The sequence below is a fragment of the Akanthomyces muscarius genome, chromosome 1 (assembly GCF_028009165.1).
Source record: "Akanthomyces muscarius strain Ve6 chromosome 1, whole genome shotgun sequence".
Taxonomy (NCBI): Eukaryota; Fungi; Ascomycota; class Sordariomycetes; order Hypocreales; family Cordycipitaceae; genus Akanthomyces; species Akanthomyces muscarius.
Window position 1 is genome coordinate 313,671 of NC_079241.1, and position 24,794 is coordinate 338,464.

The window sequence follows — 24,794 nt, forward strand, 5'->3', positions numbered from 1 at the left end:
GCGATCGGCCTAGCTCAGATCCAGTCTCCTTTTCTCGAGTCTGTCATCTCCTGCACATGCTCAGTTTTTGAGATGCGTCTCTTGCTTCGCTTCATCGTGACTTCGCACGGGATGGACGTTGACCATGTCGGCCGGGTCCCGACAAACGCAAGCAGCACACGCACGACCAATTGCCGTATCAGGGAGTTCGATGCAGGCATTCTTTACACCAAGTCGACTTGCAGCGCTTGAATCAAATCGCTGGTGACTGCTCCTGGCAAAGGTCCAACGAGGTTGCTGATGGTTTCTGCAGGAAACTAAATCGTGGACGGCGTTTGTTGCTGCCGAGCGCTGGCAAGGCAATGAGTCTATTTGCAGTTCACCATGCGCGTAAACGAGCGGGCTCTAGGTTTGTAGTTTGTTTCACCGACATGCAAAGTCACACTGAATTGTTCTGCCATTAATCATACAAAGTTTTACCAAAAGCGAGCAATGAGTATTATGTAAGTCCACCGTCATTGCTCACACACGCATACAATTTCGCCAGACTTTCTTACAGCTATAACCGCACCGCAAAACTGCCCTAGTCACTTCAACGTGATCAGAAGATAGTATTCTGAGCGTGGCACGTAGTGTCGATGAACTCGTAGTATTAGTACATGGATGAAAATAATTCATACTACCTAGGATACTATTTCCTAATCATTAATAAATACTTCAAGTTCAATAGGAGACAAGGTGAAGTGCCTTCACTTTCCTAAAAGAAAGTCAAAGTCAGGGCAGCAATAAGCGACTCGCCCGAACTGGCCCAAAAACTAGCAGCTGACGCAGATACCATACTAGACTAACAGTTCGTTGTCTTTCCGGACTGGCCATTCAGCCTTAGTTGTCAGGAGTGTAGTCAACGATCAGGGGATGCTTGTAGAAGTCTCGGGTGTCCTGAATGTCGGACTCTTGCAGCTCGGGTGGAAAGACATAGCTCATGACGGACTCGATATTGGCAGATCCCAAAACGATGGCACCCCCTTCATAGGTGTCTGGTTTCATAGCAAATTCATGTCTCAAGCCTAAGACATGGCCCAGCTCGTGCAGGAAGACATTTTTCATGATCCCGTAGTTGCTGTACTTGCCTTTCTTAGAGGTCCGTTCGGTCTTGTCGAAACCGTGCTGGTACACGGACATATGTTCTAGATCGCTGTTGCTCGGGAAGAAGGCGCTGGCGAGGACGGTGCCCAACTGGCCACCATAGCCAAGGACGAATGCCGCATCGTCGACATTGGGCACCCACTTGAACGTGACTCCGACTCTTGCGGAGTTCCATATCTCGGCCGCCTCAATGAGGCAGTTCGCCGCGTAAATAGCATCGCCAGGCGCCGGATAGCCATCGGCGTAGGTGGCGAAGTTGATGACAGAGCCATTTTTCCAGCGTGGAATCTCTTCCCACAGACCAACCATGATGGCGGCTGGAGAAGAACGTGGAGGGTTGCGTTCGGTCACGCATGTATAGGAGGGTTCTCCATCGGATGGAGCATCTGAAGCCTTCTGTGGAAGATCCTTTCTGAGGTCTGCCTCGGTCAAAGTAGCTGGGACTTTACCCCCAGCGAGGTTGATGACCTCAAGTTTCTGCTTCGTGGTGGATGGGACCGTCAGTCTGCTTTGAGATGCCATGGTTGGAGAAGTAGACAAATAGGTCAACGTTTTGATAGTCTTGGCGGTTGGGGACGTAATTGAGCCTGGACTTGGTCTTGGTCTTGCAATAGTACCACACCACTTTGGGGGGAAGTTGGTATCCACGGTGTAAAAAAAGACAGAGGGCCGTAGTAAAGAGATCTTTAGAATGGAGGGAAAGTACGAGTGATGTTGACCAAAGCTCTATTTATTTGGGGGGGGAGAGGGAGATATAAATATTCAAGACCTGCTAGAACAATGTTCAGCTACCAAGCTTAACAAGATGTAACAGTGTATTGAGCGACGTATGTGAGAATATCCGATCGTGTATTTTCTCTGCAAACAGCCAAGCCATAGAGCTACTTTGAATCATTCTATAAACTACACCTAATCTAAAACGAATGTTTACCGTCAATCGTTAGCAGAAGAAGGCTTACAGCCGCACCTTGGCATAGTCTTGGACTTCAGCCGGTCCATAAACCATCTAGAGTTAGGGTGTGACTGTAAGCCTTCTTCTACTGACGAAGGATAGTAAATGTTCGTTTTCAGATCAGGTGCGGTTTATAGAGGGCTGAAGTCTAGAACTATTTAGAGCCAGGGTGTGGCTGTAAGCCTTCTTCTACTGCCGAATAAAAGTAAATGTCCGCTTTCAGAGCAGGCGCGGTTTGTAAAACGGCCGAAGTCTAGAACTATCTAGAGCCAGGGTGCGGCTGTAAGCCTTCTTCTACTGATGAATGATAGTAAAAATTCGTTTTCAGATCAGGTGCGGTTTATAGAAAGGCCGAAGTCTAGAACTATCTGGAGGCAGGGTGCGGCTGTACGCCTTCTTTAACCAGCGAATGACAGTGGACGTTCGGGCTCAGAGACCTGGTCGCTCTGGGAGGAAAGAGAATACTATATTGAATGGCAGGCTATGGTGGCGAAAGTCCAAGGGTTGCCCAGCAGCTGAAAGTCGAGGCTAACACAAGGCTTGTGTATTGAGGATCGTGGCGCTTTCTTTTAGCTCGTATAGAGGAATACTATCTGGTAAATTCATTGCAGAAGGTTTATTGATAGAAAATCGAGAGCTTATTTTTATTACCAGTCGTATCTTGGCGAAATACTTCCCGTGCTTGGCTTTTTTTGTATCGCCTACAAGGTCACAGGGTCCTCCTCACTTTTCCTGACCTACTACTAGCGTACTTCCACGCCTCAGCTGAACTAACTCCTTTCCAAGCCACTAAATGAATGAAATCTCAACGGGCGCCTCCACTTTTTGTACTAGATTCCATTTGACAGAACAAAAATAGTGATATTTATATTCGCTAGTCTGTCTGCAACTCAAGCGTCTATAGAATTACTTATTTGAAACAAAAAAGATTAAATCACTGTATTATAGTCTTCTTACAACAAGCAAAATGGCGTCCTCTCCAGCGCAGTCTGCGTTTAACATGGTGCCAAAGTATGAAATTAAGCTTCTGATGGATCCCAAAATTGTTCTCGACATGAATAACAGACCTGAGTCGGCGGTCCTGGAAATTTTCATGATTTCCACACCCGCCATGAAGATGAACGTCCAATTCCTTGATACGAATAAAAAAGACATGTACGAGAACGGATGGAGTCTGCGTATCCGCAAAGTGCAAGGCAAGGCCGGCGGTGAACTCACGTACAAGAGGCGTTACAAAATTGTCAACTGCGACATTGACGCAACTTTGACGACTGCAAGCAAGGATGGCTTCGACTCGACTACCACCAACTATGAAGCTGAAGTCGACTGGGGATACAAGAATCAAACACTTTCCATCAACCGCGACAAGTCGTATTCCGACTCTGACAGCCATGCTCTGGAGCTTCCCAGTGAGAAGCACTCGCGCAATGTGCTTATCGAAAAAGCTCCGGACAAATTCATCAACTCAGTGAAGCCTAATTGGGGCATAGACAAGCTCAAAGAATCGCGCATCTACGGACCAGTTCTTGTGGATCGCTACACTGGAGCTTGGAGTGATGAGAAGCTAAACATTGAAGTGTGGCCGATCAAGGATGCTGCTGGTACCGGAACAGAATACATTGTTGAAGCATCGTTCAAAGTCAAGGAACTTACCGATGCCTGGGAGAAACGTGATCAGCTAATGACTCTCTTAAAAGAGAAGGGTTGGCTCGTGGCACTAGATTCCTTGAGGACATCAATTATCATGGAGCGTTACTAAGTATTGTGCTATAAAGTGCATTTTATTTTATTTCTTATTTTTAAAGATAGCTTTTTTTGCTGAGAGAGAGACTGTGGTGTAATTTGCACTCTTCCGTCAACGGTGCCCTTGGCAGTGATGCATTAACAACGCAATTGCTTCTCTCGCCATCCAGAAACTGCTTCCACGCTCATCTTCACTTCTTAGGGTGCGTCTTGCGGTAGCAGAACATCAGTCTGTGCTCCAGGCTCTCCGACCAGCGCGCTCCAGCCTGGTCCTTGGCAGCCCTGTACTCGTACCACGCCGTGTTGTGCTTGTCCTGGAGCTCGTGGCACTTGGCGCTCTGGATGTTGGCGTACGCCTGGATCGTCTTGTCGTTATCCACTAGTCGAAGCGCCGTACTGGCTTGCGCCTCGGCCTCGGCGATGAACTCGGACTTTTGGTGGTCGGGGACGCTCGTGGGCGCTGCCTTGTTGAACGCCGCCTTGGCCGCGTCCAGGTGCTGGTAGGCCTGGGATTTGTTGTCCGCAGGCAGTATCTGTTCCGTCATTTCAACGTCCTCCATTTCGAGAATGAGCAGGGTCATTCGAGTTGGGGTCGCTGCGCGATCGTCAGAGGCTGTGGTGGGAGGTGTAGTCGTCATGTTAGCTTATTGTTAAAGGTTGAATGTTGACTGTGGGCTGTGATACTGGGCTGGGGTACTTCATACTACTGAGTTGACTTCGAAACCAGTTTATTTATCTTTTTTTGGTAACAAAGAGGGCTGATGTGCTTGCGAATTGCAGCATCACGGTGCGTGATGGTCTTTGTGCGACCGAACCCGCTCGAAGACTTGCACTGACCTGCTTTGTGATACCGGTCACGCGCAAGTGTAACTCTTCCAAGCTAGAGCTTGTATTGTAGAAATAAGTATGATGGGGGTTGCGTGCTTCAAAGCCACATTGAGGTAGCTGCTAGCAGCTCGGTCCACGAGGTACAAAGCCCGGAGACCAACATGACTTCTCGCGGCGATTTTATTATTTCTGAACATTTCTTTCCCTTAGTAACTCTGTTTGTGACTTGATTTGTTCACTAAATTCTTCAAAGAGTTCTTTCTGTCCTCTTTCATTGTACTTTATTGCGTGTTGCTGCAGAATATGTTTGCTCCGTGCTGTTGCTCTCCTTTGTCTGGCAGTCCACCTCTGCTGTTGGCCCAAATTGTCACGAGCTCGCCTGCAGCAAACCCGTACGAACGTTTAGGCGCCGGGTCCAAGCTATGCGAGACAAAAGGGCCGAGATGTTTGCCGCAGAGTAATAAGGCTGGACAATGGATATCCCATAAATGGTGCTTAGTAGATTGGTAGCCTGATTGACAAACCCTAGTGTGCGTTGTTGTGTGAAGCCGGCACTGTTGTGTGATGCCGCGCAAGGGATGGGGGCAAGCTTTTATACGAAATGTCTTGATTAACTGAAAACTATATAAGTACCTGACCAGTAGGTACTCCTCACGAAAATATGAAAAACCCCAAACCCCCTACTTTAGATTCATACCGCCTCTAACTCGACCATGACTTAGGACTCAAACCAATTCCCCCTTCTACATCTTCTAAATGCTGTTGTGATGCTCGCAAAGTCTCCGCAGCGACACGATATCGCCCTGGGTCACGTACAAGCTGCGCGCGTCGGCTTGTTCATTGCCGACGGTGAGAGCCCCCTCGGCGAGGCGTTCGGGAAGCTCTTCGACGCCTTAATATTCAAAATAATGATCTACATGCCCGATGAATATTATAAGACGTCGGCGGCGGCAAACGTCGCCGCCGCGGCCGATATGTACCGCCAGGTCGAGGAACTCGGCCAGAAAACCTGGGTCGAGTCTATGGCGAAGGTCGGCGTGCATCGGTGCAAAGTCAAGGCCGAGACACTCGAGATGTCTGAGAGATTGAGGACAAAAGTTAAGGATTTCGCGTATTGCTCGCGAGGCACATAATGTCTGTGCGGTGCTCATCACTTCGCCTTTGTCGGTGTGATGGGCGACCGAGAGCGGCGTGATGAGGCAGAATACAGATCGCTGCAAAAAAAAATTTTTAGGCAGAAATGGAAAGCATACCGCTAGACTCCTGGCGTTATAGATCACATAAACTACTTGATATTACGTCTTTGGTGTTTTGGGGCGTGGCGCCGGCCAGACATCACCAAGGCTGTAAGTCACCGGAATTGACATACATTCTTCTAACGAAATATCTCGGCTCAAAACAACGATAAGACAACGTGTCCGAGTGGTTGTAAGTAAAGAATCTTGCTCCACCATGTGTGAAGCTTACTAACCCCATAACAGAAGGAGTGTGACTAGAAATCACATGCGTTCGCGCGCGTAGGTTCGAGTCCTGCCGTTGTCGGTTGAATTTTTTGGACGATATCTTTTTTTCGGCGCGGGGCAGGTGGCACAGAACTGCCCTGTTTTTTTTGTCTTGCATGGAGACATCGCGGGATCGAAATCGGTGGAGCGACAGGGTCCAGTGGGGCGATAGGAAGCCAGGCCAGGCAACCAGGGTCATTTTGGTGGCGGCTCATTGATGAGATGAAACTTTAATAGCAGAAAGCTAATGTATTCTTTTTCTCCTCTTCGTTCTCTCTCTTCTTTATTTTTCCTAAAGCATCTGAAAGGGAGTGCTGGGAAATGGATCTCTTTGTCGTGAAATTGAAAACGCCAGACGTCAATGGGCTTACCCAATGTGATGAAATCTAGGTGTGATTGCGTGCCGAAGCAAGCAGCGGTTTTGTGATGAACAAAAAAAAGAAAAGGTGCCGCTTTCAAATCCTTTTTCCCCGTTGTTTTTGTACTTGATTATAGCAATACGCATTGTTTCATGAAAGAAGGCTTTCATTCATACAGCATGCGTCTCCAGACCTCCAAACCCGCATCTAGACAAACGTATAAGATGGAAGCTTTCAGTCTCATGTATGTTGTTCTCCACTGCACTCAAGCACTTACGTCCATCACGATGACCATAATCACCGACCCTCAGAAAATCGCTCTCGACCTCGTCTGGGATGCCCAGCACGAGCTCTGGCAGCCCGCGCCAGACTATCGCAAGGCTCGCGACATTGGGCTCAAGGCCCTGCACAAGCTCGAGCACCCGCGCCACCGCGCTAATGCCTGCCTGGTCCTGGCCAAGGCCCACGAGGGCCTGCGCAACTGGTTCATCGCGGTCGTGTACTGGAAGGACTGCCGCGACCTCTACCCTGCCGGCTTCAACAAGGACATGCAGAGCCGTCTGGACATTTGCCGCGAGTACAGGGACGAGCAGGAGCGACGCCTGAACAGATCTACCCCTGGAAAATCAAATCGCTCTTAGTGCAACGTGCAGATTTAGGTTGCGCTTTTTCTAGCTTGCGTACATAAATAACTAAATAATCTTTAAAATTGCGCACATTAAATCGTTCGCGTGAGCGCAGCTCAACGCTCTTAGTGTGACAGGTAGATCAGGCTCATTCTTCTTTTCGTCTTCGAAACCGCGTATGGAAATAATAAAATGAGTTTAAAATGGTATGGATAAAATCTCCTCATGATTATTGCCCTACTAGCTAAGTTTTATATACTCTCCAAAAATAAAAAAGTATCGGTTGCATGTGTAGATGTGGTGGCGCTGTGGGCGCACCGCCATCAAAGGCACTTCTGCGCCTGAACCTTGACACAATTAAATTTGTCTGTGCATATACATATACATACGGCTGCCACGCGCCTACATGTCCAGCATGAGATCTGCTTCACTCAAAGCACACTCCGACCAGATTTACAAACGTCAAATACATAAAGTCTCAAATATGCGAGTCCCACCGACCAACACAATGCCTCCTTCGTTCGAAAGCAATTACACAACTAAAGCAGTGCCGTCGCTCAAAGGCGAAAGCCTGCCTCAAATGTCAACGCAAGCTATTCTAGAACAACCAAACGTGAAAGAAATTGCACGGCCCCTGCATTAGCGTCGCTCATCAGTACCAAAGCAACCTCGACTCTCAACTCAATGAACTCTCGCACAATCAAGCATGAAGGTAGCTACACAACCGCTGTATCAAATTCACTATTTTGCAGTGTCACTAACGCATCTAATTCAGTGCCTCGAATTATGTCCATGCAGTGCACCGAGCTTAAGCTCGTTGCCAAACCGGGTACCCATCTAGTTCTGGAAGACCGTAAGAAGGACAAACCCAAGACGCCACACCGACCAAGCAACCAGAATGTCGTCGTTTTCTTCAAATACATGGCCGTATACAACCAGCTCAGGCCGTCTTTGATACCGCCCGACGACGCCCCCGGCCGCGTCCATCCGTGGCTCGTGGAGCCCGGCCTGCACTCGATGGAAGTTTACCTCGACATCCTCAAGCCCTGGCCTGCGCAGCCGCTGCGCCGCTACATGTGCCGGGTCAGGCACGTCCTGCGCATGAAGGATCCTGAGTACAACACAGTCGGACCCCGCCCCCGCCGGGTGGATTGCACCCGGTGGGAGCCGCGCGACGTGTGCTTCACGCTGCTGTCGTACGCGGAGCACCACGCCGTGAGCAGCGAGTTTCGGCTGCTCGGCCTGCAGCCAGGTGCAACCCACCTCGCGGTGACGCCGGTCGGGATGCTCAACATGGCCACGGCAGACGGACTGGCGCGCATCGCAGCTTGCGGCCACCTCAGGGTGGTGGGTGGCGAGGACGAGCCGTGCAAGGCCAAGTATCAAGGAAGCGCCCTGCCCCCAGGCGTGAAGCGGATCGGGTCCGGAGGCATAGAGAAGTGGGCGCTGCCATCCACGTCGCCAGGTGCAAAGAAGGGGGGACTGTCGCTGGACGATACTGGCTTTGTAAGGTTGCCGTGGGAGTGTGAAGGTCAGTCACTAGCCGACGCCAGCTTGATGGAATAGCATGGCTGGCATGCATTTCAGCGAGCATTTGGCTAAAGCCGCGTCGATGGCTTGAAGTTCTTACTTCTCATTATCGGTTGTATTGCTTTGTTTGGTCTGGTTTGGTTTGGTCTGGTTGGTTTGTTTGGTTTTGTATCTGACCGCGTGGGAATTCTCATCTACAGGCAATAGGGTTGGAATTTGGCATAGCGCCAGTAACTAATTATAATTTTATTTTACCCGTTATATCAGCTGAGCTTTTCACTCACAGAGCATCTGCCGTGACTCAGGATGGTTACTATGAATGAGTTCGGAAATCTGTAGCTAAAATCGAGACGTTTGCTATGTCATGGCCAGGAACAAGGGGCGGAGGTTTGATCGTGGCAGAAAGTAGGGCTAAGCGTAAAGATGATCCAACGATTCATTCCCATGGAGATGGTAACTTGCAGAAAAATGTAGAAAGCCACCCAATGCAATGCATGAGAGAGGGGAGATCCGGAAGGGGCGGCCTTGTACACATCCATACACCGAAGTTTGACGGGTTGACTGTGTAATAAACTGGCCAAGCAGACGGATGCCCCCCCGCCAACCCCAAAGCGGAAAGCCGCGAACAGCAAGGTCGGAGCGGGCGGCGCTAGAGGGGACCTGTGCGAGACTGGCAGAGCGTGGTATCTACGTTTGCCGTGTGTGCCGAGGAATGTATTCTTATTGATTCGATGCGCCTTTCTTGTCTCTTTCTGGAAATCTGTCAATAGGTGGTTTGTTGTACAATAGATGGCGTAGATTGTGGTGAGATTTAGTCATGGCGTGTGCGGGCGCTGCAAGTCATGGCGAGGGGTAGGGGAGTGGAGGGGTGTGCGCCATGGTGGGGGGTCGTTCAGTGACAGTTGGGAGGGCGCTGAGTGGATGGATGTGCTGATAAGGATAAGCTGGAAAAAAAAAAAGAGTACCCAGTAGCAACAGTTCCTCGGAATTTCGACGGCAAATACAGCTAACCCAGTAGGATGGTTGGATGGAATAAAAAGAGTTGCAAGGAGGAGCTTTCGAGTCAGAGGACCCACCATAGCTTCAGCTGTCGACCCCACCAGAACGAATCAAAGTAGCAGAGCAGCGAAAGGTACATGCTCGTCCCAGTACGTTACCTACCAGTACTGGCAGCTATTCGTAGCCGGTTGGCAAGCTCTGCTGGGCGGCTGCGAGGCTGTGAGGGTTGCCGTCGGCAGCGGCTTGACTCGTCGAGGTGCAGGACAACGGGTGCACCGGCCACGCCGAACAGCGCATCGAGTCAGCAGCCAGCCTTGTCGTCTTGACGATTTTTTTTTTTTCCACGGCTTGGCTTTGGATCACTATTGTTTTTGATTATTTTCTAAATTCGTGAGAAGAGAAGTAAGTGCAGCGCAATTTTTCACGGCAGTGGCAAGCTTTTCTTGGCCCATCAATTTCAAGCCCCATGTATCGATGCGGAGAGAGCTACCTTGGACCCTTGGGGCGCCACCACAAAATATGAGCAGGGAACAGGTACCTACGACTTTGGGCAGGTACTTGTCAACCAAAGACAGGGTTGTGCCAGGTGTCTGTGGAGGTCAGCCAGGCTGTGGAGGGGTCTCATCCGTTTGAGCAGAGGAACGAACGGACACAGACGCTGGGAGGAGCCGTAGGAGCAGGATGCAGGAATCTAAAAGGAATGAAATCACCAAAAAAAAAGATGATGCAACGAACCAAAACAGGAGCACTTCAAAAGTCACAGATTGCATTCATGCAAAGGCGGTCTGGTGATAGATATCAAGGGGCCTCGGCGGCCAACTTGAGACGCCACACGCCCCAGAAGCTCGTCCACCAGGTCCCGGCGATCGCCAGTGAGCTTCCAGGCACTCTCCCAGGCACTGTTCCCTCCCAGTGCCTCCCAACGGGGCCAACTTACAGGGCGTGCTATAGGCGCTGGGGGGGGCTGCAGGGGAAGCTCCAGCTCTGAGAGCTCGGCGGTGGGTGGCAAATCTGTACCTCTGTTGCTTGCTCTGGTGCTCTGGCAGCTCCGAGGTACCGTCATACCTATACCTGGGTGTTTTAAGCTCTCCCGGGCGTACAGGAGCTTATTCAACCAGCCAGCCAGACAGCCAGCCAGCCACAAACACGCAAAACTTTCGAGAAAAATAAACATGTAGCCCTTGATGTGATTCCAACTTGCTAACCGTCATCACGGTTCATGGTGCAGCGCCCAGCTGGGCTGGCTGGCTGGCTGGCTCGCTCGCTCCAGAGCAGGTCACCCGGGCACTGCTCCGCCTCGGCGCGAACAACCTAGCCAAGCACCAAGGTAGCTCAGGTCCTTGAGGTACTTTGCCCGCCCGCCCACCCTCTCGAGGTTCCGCCCCGCGCTGCTCCGGAGCTCGCTGGAGCTTCCTCTTTGGTTCGGCTGCTTGGACGAGCACGTCAAAGTACCTCGTGGGCGGCCGGTACTTCTATCCGCCTTCTGCCAGCTGCCAGCTGCAGCTGCCAGCCAGTGACAAACAGGCCAATTCGGCTTTGCCAGCTGCCGGAACAGCTCTCTCTTTCCCATTCTTTTTGTTCTTTTTCTCTTCCATTTGCTACAGCCTTAGCTTTTCCTTGGCCTGTTTTATTTCCCCCCAACTGACATACTTTGAATGGCCGGACACTGATAGCCCAGCCCTGGTTTCCTCTCCATCGCCGCCATCGCCGTCACCACCACCGTCACCTCAAACAACTTCCCTCGGGACTGCCGTCCACCTCTTCCCTCTCTTGGTCCCGGGCCCAATCCACCCACACCAAAACTCACACATAGCTCTCTCTCTCTTCCTCTCTCTCCCTCTGCCTTTTTTTTACTCTCCATTACCAACATCGATTGCTTGGCTGCTCGCATATTGCTACTTGAATCTCTGCGACGCTTGCCCCAGACTAAACTTTTTTCTTTGCTCGTAACCTCTCTCCAATCGGCCGCCAAAACAAAACTACCACCGCCGCCACCAAACTCTGCTTCGCCTCGGTTCGCTTTTTATTTTTACTCCTGCCATATATATTCTTTTCAATCTCAGCTGGAATCTCTTCGAAAAGCTTTCCCTCACCTACCACAAGCTCTGCGACGACACCGTTATCTCGTTCAGCCTGCCTATGCTGTGATACGCCGCATTACACTCTCAATTGAGCTTTTGCCCGTATCAACGCCCTCTCAGCTGCGCCCGCTCAGCACGCTCATCCTTGGTCGTTCTTCTTCTTCGCGATACCTTCAGCTTCCACGAGCCTTCAAGCTCTTGAACAAAATCCAGCGCCCCGTCACCGCACCGCATTGAGCTGCGCATGGTGGGGTCAAGATGCCGCCTCGCTCATCACTGACTTCGTCTTTTTCCATAACTGATGCCAACAATGAGGTCATTTGCCCTCTGAGCAATCAGGATGGTTCCAACTGCCGCAAAAGGTGCCTCGGCGTGAGTCTCCATCCTCCCGCTCCCGCCCGTCCGACGCTTAGGCCAATACCCCATGACCAAAAATATGTGTTCAATCGCCAGAAATAACAGAAGCTCATGTTTGTCTTGCGCATACCGCTAATCGTCTTGCCCCGCAGGAAAAACGTTATCGCTCTATGCAGGAGCATATCCGTCGAGCTCATCCCGAGCACTACATCTCGAAGCTGCCCGCCACCGAAGAGAGCTTCCTGCTAATGGTCAATACGCCGCCTTCCGAACGCCCACCCACCGATTCAAGTCCAGCTTCTTCTGCCCAAGGTGCGTACTATCCCACAATCTGATTTTCCCCTCTCTCTTCTTTCCTTGAATGTAGAGTTCCTTGAAAGAGGGCAGCAAGAAACTATCGCAAAAGAAGAGCATCCCAAGCTGACAACCCTAGGCTTCCGTCAACGCCAAACCGACTATCGACACAATTCCGCTGGCCCGGTCACCCCCAGACATTCCGATGAATTCTCAAACGGCCCGACAAACCATATGCTCGGGGCGGCCACAGCTGCCGCTGTCCTCGCCGAGCTTCACGGCGTCAAGTCCGAGCGAGAAATGGACATGGACGGAGTAAGTTGCACACCACACAGCTCCCAAGCTACAGCTCCCTCCCACCCTAGTTGCCCCGCGCCATATCGATAGCACCCCAGCATCGATACTTATCAAACATTTGGCATTATGTCGCAATAATTCGATTCTGCATCAATTCAGCATTATCGTACATCAATTCTGATTTTTTTTCCTCAGGGCTATCACTCGGACTTGGATGGCCGCCGCATCCCTCAAACTTCCATCGAGCTGCCGCCGCTCCACCACCTTTCCAACCATGATGTCACCAGCGACCCCTACTCCAACCGCCACCTCCCCTCGCTTCTGTCCGGCTCACCACCCGGTCGCTCCTCGACCCTGCCGCCGTTGCAGCGCCCCATGGGGCCCAACCGCCCTCGCAAGCAGTCTGTCACTAAACGCGGCAAAGACGGCCACACCAAAAAGAATTCCCGCGGCTCCGCCGCTGAATGGCTGAGGCGCATCCAAAACGATGACCGCGTCAGACCTGGCGACCGTAAGGCGTTGTCCGTCGAGCCCTCAATGGACTTTGGCAAGCGCTGGGAAGACCTCATTGATGCCGCCGACCAGGCAGCCTCTGCCGCCGGCGACCTTGATGAGGACCGCACTCCCATGCCGCAGTCGCCCGTCTCTATCCACCGATCGTCCATGCCGCCCTTTACCCAGCAGAACCTGCAGCAGAACAACTACCAGGCCTCGCCTCTGCAGCAGGCCTTGACACCGCCATCGCACAACCAGGACATCATCGACCCCTTCCCTAGCGTTGAAAGCGGCGAGAACTTTCACATGGGCACCAGCGGCCTCTCCGACTCGTCCCCAAGCTACTCGTCTCAGAATATTCAAATCTACTGCGCTGCCTGTCAAGGGATCTCGGCGCTCAGGGGGTCTTATGCCTGTACCGAGTGCATCTGCGGCCTCTGCGCTACCTGCGTCGAGGTCCTCATGGCTGAACACGGAGCAAGAAGGAAGTGCCCCCGCTGTGCCACCATCGGCGGCCGGTTCAAGCCTTTTCAGCTCGACATCCGTTGAACGTACGCACGCGACATGCGACACGTGCCACGCGCCACGCTTTCTTGATGACCTCTGGTGACACTTTTCATGACGCTCCTTTCATGGCTTAGACTGCTTTCTCTTGACTGCCTCTTTTCTACTCGGCTACATCTCCTTGTGTCTAGACGTACAGGGCAACGGCTACTAAATGATTTATACCGGCGCATTTGGAACCACGATACAACGATATACTATTCTTCTTCTGGGGCCAGTCCCTGCTCTTGGATTCTCCCGTTCCTTTGGGTTCACGGACCGAGCTTTTCTTTTTTCTTCTTTGACGCGAGCTGAGCGCTGCGTCCTCACACCTGTGATTTCTTGTTTTTCTCCCCTGTTGTGACTACACTGTCCTTTACAACCTATTTTACCCTTTTTTTCTTCCTTTATATGGCTGCCTCTTGCTCGGGCACTTCTTACAGATTTCTTTTTTATTCGGCCTTTCTTATTTGGGTCATCAGGAAGCGCATTCCTTTTTTTATTGGGCTAGGTATTTGGGTATTTCCTTGGACGCGGCTTGGTCGGGTTGATTTTTGGGTGTCGGGCTCTTTGGTGGTTGGCGTTTTTCCTTGCTCTCTCTCGTAGTGACTGCTCACTTTTGACTTTATAATTGGAGGCCTTGTCCCCCCTGTTTGCTTTTTGTCTTGAGCTTTCGGCTCAAGTTGTTTTTGAATTGGAGATGGTAGCTGCACAGCGTAACAAGCTATTGCTAGCTCATCGTCCAAATGAACGAGATTGATTCACTCCTTTGCTTTCCTCTTTGCATGCATTTCACCGTCATGTGTGAAATTGAATCTTGGATGCAATCAACAAAGTACAAAATTCCATTGCTGTAACCCTAGAACAACGCCATTCCTTATAAAGAGTACAAAAAAGTGAATTCCTTTTTAACAGTGTGAGTTGTGCTCTCACTTCTTCTTGCCCAGCTCCTGCTGCTGCAGCAGCTTGTCCCGCACCGCCGCCCTCGCGTTGCGGCTCCCGCCCAGCTTCGGCCCTTTGAGGACCTCGCCCGCCGCGACGGCCTGCTGGTGCGCCGCCTGCTTCTGCGTCACGCGCGGCTGGTTGATGGCCGGCCGCTTGCGCTGCCGCCGCGCGGCCACCTCCTCCATGTACTGCTGGCGGAAGTTTTCCGCGAGCACGTCGTCGGCAGACCGGGTGGCGTCGACCACCGCGGAAGAGGATCCAGCGGATGACACGTCGTAGACGTCGACTGCATTTTCCAACGTTAGTCTTGATTTGGAATGAGGAGCCGGTGACGGACGAGGACGTACGCTTGTTTTCGGAGAGGAACGCTTCGACCATGGCGTCGCGTTTAATGTCGTCGCTGCCTCTGCGGTTACGACGTCGTCGCGGCGGGGGCTTGGCGTCGACGCCGTCCCGTCCGCGCTTCTTGCCGCTCTGTACCGCAGACGGTCCTGTGCCGGTGTTTCTGCGCAGGTCGGCGGGGACTTCGACCTCGACGAGCTTGGTCCAGCTCGTCGTCGACGTGCCCGTCTGCATCGTGCCAGGCGCGCGCATCTGCCGCTGCTGTTGTTCTCGTGCCTGCCTGCTTTCAGGTGCAGCAGCAGCGGGCTCGGCGCTCGCGGCGTCGGCGGCGCGGGAAGAGAGGCGCGATTCTACATAGGCCATCCTGAATGATTAGCTCCGTCCTTCACCGCCCGCCTATCTTTTGGAAAATCCGCTGCGAGAGGGGACTCGGGGGAGGAAAGGGACGTACATGTGCTTGTCGTCGGCGTCGGCGACGAAGCCCGTTTGGTGCATGAACCGGTCCGGGAGGCCCTGCGGCGGCGCCGCGTCGCGCAGCACCAGGCCGCCGCCCGGCTCTGCGCCGCCGGCGTCGGCGTCGAGCGCGGCGGGCTCGTCGCGGCCAAAGGGGACACCACCCCGGAAGCGGTTCCTGCTGCGCGCCTGGCGCAGCTTAAGGGCCGCGTGCACGGTGCTGCCGTTGGCAGCGTCGTTGCTGTCGTCGTCGTCGTCGTCTGCGGGCGTGGGCGTGTCTTGCGCGGCGGCGGCGGCGGCGGCGGCGGCTGTGGAGGTGCTAGCTTCGGGGGAGGCGGCGCGGTCGCGCTGGCGGAGCGTCTTGGTGCGCTTCTTGGCTTTGAAGCGGATGCCGGGCTCGTCCGACTCCATGGTTGCGACGCGAGGAGGCTTGGCTGGTCGGAGTGGGAGTGGTGAGAGGACGAAGGTGTTGGCGCAAGGTGGTGGTGGCCCGTTGTTTGATAGCAGGGCTGCTGGTTTAGCGTGGCAACGCTAGTCATGAACCCAGAGCCATAAAACTTACAGCTGATTAATATACTTGGTACTTGGTAAGAAGCTTTTTAAATAGACCTGTAAATGATTTTCCATTAAACTAATATTTTTATACATTGTTACTTAGAATAGCTTATATTAAAGCATGCAGTAGAAGCTCTGCTTGGGTAAAGTAATCTTCATTAATGTTTATCCGACGTGCCGACCTACTGGAGAGGATCACGTTCCACGGAGCTTTCCGCGTCAACAGCCAGAGTGCTTATTTCCGCCAAAAGAGATCGTCACCTCCCGGCAGGTTAGAATGAACTTGCTGTCCAGCAATCACTCATTCCCTCTCCATCCTAAGATAATATTGCCAAGACAAAAGGTTCACCACCTTGTGCTATTCTAGCCGCCGCTCGAAATCCCAGCTTAGGCCAAGTAAATTTTGTCGCCGTCGACCACGACCATAGATCAGCGTAGAGCTAGCATTATTGGACATTGTCTCTGTTCTTGATGAGATTGGTGGCGAAATCCAGGCCGGCCTCTTCTCTGAGCACGCCATACATGGAAGAAGAGTCCAGCGGCCTGTCCCTCGTCCTCGCTTCGTTGAGGTGCCTGATAGCTACCTCACCCACGTGCAGCCTCACACCCGTCGCAGAGGCAGCACTAATTCCATGCCCGACGTCTTTGATTGCGAGATTGAGATCTGACCATGGCCTCTCCCCTGGTGGGGGCATGTACGCCCCAGTCGTGAGGCGGCGGGACATGGAGTATGCCAGAGGGCCGTATTGCTGCTCCAGCAGCGCCTCCATGGCTTCATTTCCGAGACCAGTCTTTTCGGCAAAAACATGAGCCTCGGCAACTACTTCCATCATACCTGCTGTCACAAAATTGCTAGGCAAAGTCAGAACGAGGACGACTTGGCTCTGGAAAAAATAAACCTCCGCTCACCCGGCTGTCTTCAGGAGGCTGGACTTGGTCACATCTTCGCCCAGACGAATGGCACTTCGAGCCATGACACCAACAAGAAACGGTTCAAGAGCCTGTACCGCATCATCAGGGCCAGCGAGAATGAAGAGCAACTGCCCCTCGGCGGCCACAGGACTAGCGCCGAAGACAGGCGCAGCAACGAATTTGGCGCCGACATTGGTCAGACGCTGATGCGCCGCGGCCGTAGTGTCTGGGTGGACAGTGGACGTGTCGACGACGATTTTGCCGGACATGTCCGCCGCGCACCCAGGACCAGACAGAGAACTGATCACTGAGTCGAGGGCACTGTCGTCGCTGAGGGACAGGAAGATGATGTCTGCGTTGCTGGCAAGATCGGCCACAGAAGCAGACGGATTGGCCCCCAAATCTTGCAGAGCGTCGCCGCGTGACATGGTGCGGTTGTGGTAGACGAGGCTGGGCGAAGATGTTTTGCTGAGGTGCTTTTGGAGATTTGTAGCCATGGCCATGCCCATTGACCCAAGGCCTGGGCTTTTGTCAGTCTCGGCTCAAGGCGCTGATTGATCCATATTCACCTATCCAACCCAGGCGAAGTCGGTTCGGGGATGTCATTCTTATACGGGAGCGATCTGGCCGTGATCTCGTGGAGTGAGGAAACGAGTGTTGGTGAACCTGGATGCGATGCAGAAGCAACCACGTCACCAGCCGTTGACTATTGAAGACGATGGCGTGCAGACCCGGGCAATCCCCACATAGCCTTCAAGGATGTAAGCTAGTAAGCTTTAAGAAGGGAATATTCACATATGGAGGAGTAATTAATATAATACCCATTAGTTTCTAAGTAATTATGGTCAAGTACACACCTACATGCGAGTATTGCTCATTGATAGTTTGCAGCTCTGTAGTGGTAGGTTTACAGCTTGTTACCACGCAACCGAGACGCACGCGCACTGCCGCATGATACAAATGTTCCTCCATGACACGGTGCGGAGTGTGTTGCCCGAGGGCCCGATGGCTATGCCAGTGAGACGGATTTTAAGCTGACGGTGTCTTTAAGAGGCGGCTTCAAGTGCGTAGGCCATCGGCGACGGGGGAATGCTCTCAGCGTGCCAAATTGGCATTTCGTTGCGTAGCGTTTTACAGCAGGCCGTCACGAGCAGACTTCACCACCCAGCGACGTATTTTACCACAGAATGGTAAGCCGCGGATAGCGGCGTCGATATGGCCGCCGATTTTTTATGACGCTCTATTTTTCCCGCTCGAAATAATCTCTGCGTGGGACGCATGAAAGTGGACGTCTATGTAGAAGCCTATGTGTGTGACCCAAGACAACAACACTCCCGGTAGCGGCGGTGGCGTCGGCGTTCACTAACCTCGCGGAGAGGATATTGAAGGAAAGAAATGACGGAAAGGATTCATAGTGAGCAATCAGGCAATAGCAAGAAAGTCATATCTACGTCCAGCTCAGCCGGTAGAGCGGGCTGTCACTATTGATCGGAGCCTGTGTAGCAAGCAGGCTAGTCACTTCCTGTTGATTATGACACCATTGAGCCATCTGCGGCAGCCCTCATATTTTGGCTGAATGAAACAAGCCACTCGGTTTGCCTTTTCAAGAAGAAAAAAGGCCGAATCATCCTTTACCTATAAAATTCCGTCGCTTCCTGGCCCACCCCAGTAACGCATGTCTTGACAAGATGAAAAAGGTGAGATGACTTCGGCGCGAAGTGATGGAGGCGCGATAAGGTGGAGCACGTGACCCACTATGATCTTGCCATGACAGAATACACATCGCAGCCGCGACAAGCACGGCACAAGTCCAACTGTCACGAAGAATTAGAATTGGTCCCTTGAGAAAAAATGACGAGGAGGGTAACTGCAGATCCTCCACGCCAAGATACGGGAATATTCCACTGACGCTTGCGCAGGTCTACTTTGCTGCCCACGGTGGCACAGTACAGGGTATGTACCAGTCGCGCCGCTCAACAGCAGCACTGACAGTGTTCCGCCGCAGGAGTTGGGTTTCGGTACGTTCGTCTTGACTGCGCCTTTGAATAATCCATGCTCATGAAGCATTCCAGGTACTTTACGCGCAAGAGAGCTCAGGCATATGGCCTCACCGGCTGGTGCCGCAACACGCCCGACAACAAGGTAACCCCCCCCCCAGTGTTACGTCACAAAACGCATGTGCTGACCAGAAATGCAGGTCGAGGGTGAAGTGCAAGGCGAAGACGCCTCTGTGGACAAGCTCCTAAAGGACGTCGATCAGGGCCCCAGCGGCGCCACCGTCGTCAAGCTCACCCAAGAAGCGCGGGACGTTGTTGTCGACGAGGCAGAGTTCGCCGTACGACACTGACTGCAACTTGCAAACACCAACCAATACCCCAAATAGAGGATAAAAGCAATGAAATTATATCTTATGAGCCCAAGCCTGGAAAACGCCACGACGCTAAATGCTATGGAAAAATCAACACGTCTCTCCAGTGACGACCGTCTAGAAGCCTCGTCCCCTCCGCTTCACCACTGGCTTCTTGACCGCGCCCTGCGTCACAAACTTCTTGCCATCCATGCTGCTCGTCTTCTTCTTGGTCGCGCTCGCGCGCTCCGCCTCTGCCTGGAGCCTCTCCTCCTCGCGGCGCTTGTCGTCCGCCATTTTCGTCTCAATTTCCATCTTACGATTAAACTCCGTCTCCGTGATTCTCTTCTCCCGTGCCGAATAACCCTTTTCCTTGACCGAATAAAACACGCCGCCCAGATCCGCCAGCCAGTGCGGGTCGACCGCCGTCACCGTCGACACGTACACCTTCGACGTCAGCACCAGCTCGTGGTACACGACATAGTCGGGCGGGTGGCCCGCGTACAGCGCCGACGTCGGGTGCAGCTGCACAGGCAAGTTGGTGCGCAGGTTGACGTACTCGCCGGACCCCTTGTACTTGGCCGCCTGGTGGTAGTAGCCGGAGCAGATGCACTTGCGGATCATGTCCCAGTCCATGCCGCAGCTGACCAGCTGCATCTTTTGCATCCTTGCAATGTCCAGCAGCTGCTCGCGAATCTCTTTTGCGCGGCGCAGCGACTTCGAGTGCAGAAAGTGCTTGATGCACCAGCCGTCCGAAAAGCCGTTGGATTTCCACGCCTGGTACACCTGTAGGTACGTCAGGTGGTCCGACTCATGCACCCAAAACTTCTCGCGCTGCGTGTCGGCCTCGTCTTGGCGCTCCTTGGGGCGGTAAAAGACGTTGGGAACCGACAGCATTGAAACAATGGTAATCATCTCCTCGCTGCAGCCGTACTGCTCCGCCATGATGAGCAGCTTAGCCAGCGACGGGTCCATCGGATACGCGCTCATCTTGCGGCCGATTTCTGTCAGCTCGCCGAGGTTGTCGAGCGCGCCGAGCGCCCAGAGGTCAAACATAGAGGTGGAGATGGTGTCCTGCGGTGGAGGGTCCATAAAGTCAAACTCGAGCAGGTCCTTGACACCGAGCGACTTGAGCATCAGCACTGTGTTGGCGAGGTTTGTGCGCTGGATTTCGGGAATTGTCTGCATGTAGAGCTCCTCCTTGAACGCCTTTTCGGTAAAGAGCCGGAATGCCTTGCCCGGGCCGGTACGGCCAGCACGACCGGATCGTTGCGACGCGTTGGCTTGCGAGATGGGGGTGATTTGCAACGTGTCCATGCCCATCTTGGGATTGTATACCTTCATTTTGCTGTAGCCCGCGTCCACCACGTACTTGATGCCGTCGACGGTCAAACTTGTTTCCGCAATATTGGTTGCAACGACGCATTTGCGCACTCCAGCCTCAGCACGGTCGAAGATTTTGGACTGCAGATCGGCAGGCATCTGGCTGTAAATGGGTAGAATGCTTAGCTTGGGCGGGTCATTCAGAGCGTCCAATCGCCTCTGGATCAGTTCGCAAGTAATCTCAATGTCTTCCTGACCAGTCATAAAGACTAAGATGTCGCCGGGGTCCATGGAGACGTGAATAGCGAGAACCTGCTGCACAGCCTGGTCGACGTAGTCCTCAACTGGCGAGCGGTGGAACATGACATCGACGGGGAATGTGCGTCCGGGAATCGTGAACTCGGGCGCATTGCCAAAGAACTCAGAGAAGCGTTTGGCATTCATGGTAGCAGATGTGACGATGAGCTTCAAGTCGCGCCGGCGCGACAGAATCTTCTTGAATAGACCAAAAAGAATGTCCGTATTGAGAGCACGCTCGTGAGCTTCGTCCATGATGATGCATGAATAGCGGTCCAGATCGGGTTCGGTTAGAGAATGCTGCAGCAGGATACCCTCCGTCATGTACTTGATTTCGGTGTCCTTGCTAGTGACATCCTCGAAACGAATGGAGTACCCAACAGTGGTTCCCAGTTCAACTTCCATCTCCTCCGCCACACGCTTCGCAACACTCATGGCTGCAACACGGCGAGGTTGTGTGCACGCAATCATGCCCGTCTTGGCGTAGCCATCATCGTACAGAAACTGCGTCAGCTGTGTCGTCTTTCCCGAGCCCGTCTCTCCGATAACAATGGTGACTTGGTTTTCGCGAATGACACGCAACAGCTCCTCTCGAACCGCAAAAGCGGGCAAGTATTCACGTTGCTCTCTTAGCGTCTTGCTTCGACTGAAATCACTCGCGCCTTCAGCCTTTTTCATATGTGAGCTAAATTTGTTGCCCTTGCGGTCGTTGCTCGGGGCATCCGCCTCTACTGGGGCAGGCAAAGCACTGTCCCCGTCATCTTCTTTGGCGCCCATAATGTTTCCCAGCGCCGTACCAGCCAAGCTCGTCGCCTGCTGAGCTTGTTTCTGTCGCTCGCGCTGCTGTCTCGCCTCCTTGACCGCCTTGCTGCCCTTTCGACTGAACACAGCCATGTCGCTCTGGTAGTCGCGGACAGCTGGCACTGGATCGAGCTGCTTGGTAAAGATGGTGCGACCGTCCAGGAACGGCGGCCGCAGCTCGTGGACAAGCAGGTGCACACGAGTCGCCTCTTGGTCGTCAAAGTCCGAAGCCATGTCGCGGCGCTGCGCGACGCCCGATACCAGCATTCGATTCGTTTCCCAGGCGTCATTCTCCTTGCGCCGTTGTTCCTGTCGCGCATCGTATCGGCTGGTCATCTTTTCGGCTCGGGCAGACTCGAGCTGCAGAGCCTCTGCGGTCGAGGTCTCGTACGATGCGAAGGGATTGTGCGTCTCATCGCCAAAGGCATGCCCGCCAAACTCATCCTGCATGTACCAGTCGCGATCTAGCGCCTTCCAATCTTCGTCAGGCGGTTGCTGCTGGTCCTCCTGCTGGCGAGGTGGCGTGGGCGCATAGCGAGACTGGGCGCGTGGTGTGGAGCCGCGGGAGTCATTACGAAATCGGCTGTTCGAGTGCGCGCCTTCCAAGCGGCGCCGCTTGGGGTTATACCCATCGTATTCTCGCTCTTCTCCCATTGTGAAACAGCGATTCCTCCCAAGAAGATGGTGTTGATGGAAGCTTCAACGGTGTCGGTCGCGGCGTGAAGCTCACTCGGCGAAGTTTTGCCGCGTCCACTATCGATAAGTAGCAGCCCCGCTGAAATTTTTAGAAGTCGGACCCCACGTCTGGATTGAAATCTTGGGCTTCAATTTGCAGAAGACATTTTCTTTCAAGATACCCAATCGCCCAAGATGTCGATGATCACGGCCGCTCAGTGGGTCCCCAGGGGATTCGCCGCGCCATTTCCTCAAAAATACACACTCGACGAGGCCGAATATGAGAGAATAGCCGAGCTCGCCCAGCTCCAGCTCGACGACGCCGAGGAGGACCTGAAGGAAGCGCAAGACGACGAGGGTGATGATGACGCCATGGTCGATGACGCACCCGCCAAGGGTAGCAAGAAAAATTCCAAGTCGGAAACCAAGTATGTACCAGCGATTTCGGTGTGCGTGACATGCGCTAACTGTGCAGGTATAATGACGACGAGGACCTGAAGGAATACAACCTAGACGACTACGACGATGAGGAGGAAAAGCCTGTCGAGGAGGTTCAAGGGCTTAGCATGTTTGGCAACATGAAGTCTCTCAGCTACTACGGAGACAACAAAGACGATCCTTATATCACGCTCAAGGACGAGGACGACGAGGAAAAGGAAGACGTGCAGATTTTGGCCACCGATAACCTGATTCTTTCCGCCAAGGTCGAGGACGAGATGGCGCACCTAGAAGTCTACGTGTACGAAGATGCCAGCGACAATCTCTACGTCCACCACGACATCATGCTCCCAGCCATCCCTCTAGCCGTTGAGTGGATCGACATGCGCGTCAGCAACCATGGCACCGAAGGCAGCGACGCCCGCGGCAACTCGGTGGCCGTCGCGACCATGGATCCCGATATTGAAATTTGGGACCTCGACACTATCGACTGCATGTATCCCAACGCCATCTTGGGTCCCAGTGCGGAGTCCAACCCCAGCATCGTTAAGCCCAAGAAGAAGTCCAAGAGCAAGAAGACCAACGACAGCTACCACGTCGACGCAGTCCTGGCACTGGCCGCCAACCGCAAGCACCGCAACTTGCTCGCGTCTGCCTCGGCCGACAAGACGGTTAAGCTATGGGATCTCAACACGGCCAAGTGCGCCAAATCGTACTCACACCACACGGACAAGGTTTGCTCGCTGGCGTGGCACACGGTCGAGCCGACTGTTCTTCTGAGCGGCAGTTATGATCGCACCATTGTCGCTGCCGACATGCGCGCACCGGACGCCAAGGCGCCTCGCTGGGGTGTTGAGAGCGATGTCGAGAACGTCAAGTGGAACACGCACGACCAAAACTACTTTTTCGTCTCGACCGAGGGCGGCGCCGTCCATTACTTTGATGTGCGAAATGCGCCCTCAAGCCCTGCCGCCAGCAAGTCTGTGTGGACGCTGCAGGCGCACGACGAATCCGTATCGTCATTCGACATCAACCCTATTATCCCTGGCTTCATGGCCACCGGCTCCACCGACAGAACGGTCAAGCTGTGGAACATCCAAGCGAGCGGTCCCTCGATGGTCGTCTCGCGCAACCTGGATGTTGGCAAGGTCTTTGCGACGACGTTCGCACCCGATGCCGAGGTCGGCTTCCGCCTGGCCGTCGCTGGCAGCTCAGGCAGCATGCACGTCTGGGACACGAGCACCAACGCCGCCGTCCGCAAGGTCTTTGCCGAGCGTGTGCCTGAGCAGACGGGAGACGTCGAGGACCGCCTCGTCGGCGTGGACGATGACGAGAGCAGCTCCAGCGAAGAAGAGGACGAGGGTGGTGTTCCCGCCCAGGCCGGGGCCGAAGATGACGAAGACGATGACGAGGATGAGGATGAAGATGAAGATGATGAGGACGATGAAGATATGGAAGAAGCGTAACGCCGCGATATCTAGTGCATGATTTTTCCTTCGGTCATAGGGGTGTTTGGAACATTAAAAAGTGAATTAGCATTCTGAATAGACGAAACTTGGCTACCTATTGCACGGCTTGACAAGGAAATAATTTAAAAAAAAATTGGTATATTATAGACAGGGCTGTTCTGCTGTATCTTGTAATGAGTGCATGTCACCACCGGCTGGTTGAAAATTATGCCAACCGCGTTTGCGCCGATATTGACTGCCCAATCTGTTAATGTCAGGCAAGGCAGATTGCTTATGCCAGATCACACGATTATAGCATATAGCGAGAACGCACTTTCGGAAGCCAATTACGTAGCTTGACATTCTGAGAGGTTGCGGTGTGCTGATGGCCAACTTACTTCATTCACAAGGCGTACTATCCTGCAGAGGTGGTCGCCTTAGATCAGCAGTCGCCTACATGGTCGCTAAAGATCCATGTTACGAACTGCGGCACGGTTTGTGCGTGAAATACTCTGGAACGACAGAGC

The 24,794-nt window shown here is 53.1% G+C and overlaps 12 protein-coding genes across 12 annotated transcripts; 7 read left to right on the top strand and 5 right to left on the bottom strand.

The window, feature by feature from the left end:
* Positions 1 to 861: 861 nt before the first annotated feature.
* Positions 862 to 1,647, bottom strand: LMH87_005007 (uncharacterized protein; the record flags this gene model as incomplete). The annotated part of the gene is made up of 1 exon (XM_056202647.1): positions 862 to 1,647. One exon carries the CDS (start codon positions 1,645 to 1,647, stop codon positions 862 to 864), a length of 786 nt encoding a protein of 261 aa, XP_056058181.1.
* A 1,397-nt stretch (positions 1,648 to 3,044) lies between these two features.
* Positions 3,045 to 3,836, top strand: LMH87_005008 (uncharacterized protein; the record flags this gene model as incomplete). The annotated part of the gene is made up of 1 exon (XM_056202648.1): positions 3,045 to 3,836. The coding sequence occupies one exon, from the start codon at positions 3,045 to 3,047 to the stop codon at positions 3,834 to 3,836; it is 792 nt and encodes a 263-aa protein (XP_056058182.1).
* Positions 3,837 to 4,011: 175 nt separating this feature from the next.
* LMH87_005009 (uncharacterized protein) lies at positions 4,012 to 4,458 on the bottom strand (the record flags this gene model as incomplete). Its single annotated transcript, XM_056202649.1, has 1 exon — positions 4,012 to 4,458. One exon carries the CDS (start codon positions 4,456 to 4,458, stop codon positions 4,012 to 4,014), a length of 447 nt encoding a protein of 148 aa, XP_056058183.1.
* A 957-nt stretch (positions 4,459 to 5,415) lies between these two features.
* LMH87_005010 (uncharacterized protein) lies at positions 5,416 to 6,169 on the top strand (the record flags this gene model as incomplete). Its single annotated transcript, XM_056202650.1, has 4 exons — positions 5,416 to 5,693; positions 5,924 to 5,994; positions 6,058 to 6,076; positions 6,130 to 6,169. 4 exons carry the CDS (start codon positions 5,416 to 5,418, stop codon positions 6,167 to 6,169), a joined length of 408 nt encoding a protein of 135 aa, XP_056058184.1.
* Positions 6,170 to 6,688: 519 nt separating this feature from the next.
* Positions 6,689 to 7,150, top strand: LMH87_005011 (uncharacterized protein; the record flags this gene model as incomplete). Its single annotated transcript, XM_056202651.1, has 1 exon — positions 6,689 to 7,150. The coding sequence occupies one exon, from the start codon at positions 6,689 to 6,691 to the stop codon at positions 7,148 to 7,150; it is 462 nt and encodes a 153-aa protein (XP_056058185.1).
* Positions 7,151 to 7,819: 669 nt separating this feature from the next.
* LMH87_005012 (uncharacterized protein) lies at positions 7,820 to 8,701 on the top strand (the record flags this gene model as incomplete). The annotated part of the gene is made up of 2 exons (XM_056202652.1): positions 7,820 to 7,847; positions 7,911 to 8,701. 2 exons carry the CDS (start codon positions 7,820 to 7,822, stop codon positions 8,699 to 8,701), a joined length of 819 nt encoding a protein of 272 aa, XP_056058186.1.
* Positions 8,702 to 12,003: 3,302 nt separating this feature from the next.
* On the top strand, positions 12,004 to 13,737 carry LMH87_005013 (uncharacterized protein; the record flags this gene model as incomplete). Its single annotated transcript, XM_056202653.1, has 4 exons — positions 12,004 to 12,117; positions 12,255 to 12,414; positions 12,536 to 12,711; positions 12,889 to 13,737. The coding sequence occupies 4 exons, from the start codon at positions 12,004 to 12,006 to the stop codon at positions 13,735 to 13,737; spliced, it is 1,299 nt and encodes a 432-aa protein (XP_056058187.1).
* Positions 13,738 to 14,660: 923 nt separating this feature from the next.
* Positions 14,661 to 15,882, bottom strand: LMH87_005014 (uncharacterized protein; the record flags this gene model as incomplete). Its single annotated transcript, XM_056202654.1, has 3 exons — positions 14,661 to 14,962; positions 15,024 to 15,382; positions 15,470 to 15,882. 3 exons carry the CDS (start codon positions 15,880 to 15,882, stop codon positions 14,661 to 14,663), a joined length of 1,074 nt encoding a protein of 357 aa, XP_056058188.1.
* A 590-nt stretch (positions 15,883 to 16,472) lies between these two features.
* Positions 16,473 to 17,544, bottom strand: LMH87_005015 (uncharacterized protein; the record flags this gene model as incomplete). Its single annotated transcript, XM_056202656.1, has 3 exons — positions 16,473 to 16,878; positions 16,936 to 17,458; positions 17,508 to 17,544. The coding sequence occupies 3 exons, from the start codon at positions 17,542 to 17,544 to the stop codon at positions 16,473 to 16,475; spliced, it is 966 nt and encodes a 321-aa protein (XP_056058189.1).
* A 1,245-nt stretch (positions 17,545 to 18,789) lies between these two features.
* LMH87_005016 (uncharacterized protein) lies at positions 18,790 to 19,285 on the top strand (the record flags this gene model as incomplete). The annotated part of the gene is made up of 5 exons (XM_056202657.1): positions 18,790 to 18,801; positions 18,858 to 18,891; positions 18,944 to 18,956; positions 19,011 to 19,080; positions 19,136 to 19,285. 5 exons carry the CDS (start codon positions 18,790 to 18,792, stop codon positions 19,283 to 19,285), a joined length of 279 nt encoding a protein of 92 aa, XP_056058190.1.
* A 138-nt stretch (positions 19,286 to 19,423) lies between these two features.
* LMH87_005017 (uncharacterized protein) lies at positions 19,424 to 22,360 on the bottom strand (the record flags this gene model as incomplete). Its single annotated transcript, XM_056202658.1, has 1 exon — positions 19,424 to 22,360. The coding sequence occupies one exon, from the start codon at positions 22,358 to 22,360 to the stop codon at positions 19,424 to 19,426; it is 2,937 nt and encodes a 978-aa protein (XP_056058191.1).
* Positions 22,361 to 22,576: 216 nt separating this feature from the next.
* On the top strand, positions 22,577 to 24,285 carry LMH87_005018 (uncharacterized protein; the record flags this gene model as incomplete). The annotated part of the gene is made up of 2 exons (XM_056202659.1): positions 22,577 to 22,809; positions 22,857 to 24,285. 2 exons carry the CDS (start codon positions 22,577 to 22,579, stop codon positions 24,283 to 24,285), a joined length of 1,662 nt encoding a protein of 553 aa, XP_056058192.1.
* Positions 24,286 to 24,794: the final 509 nt, after the last annotated feature.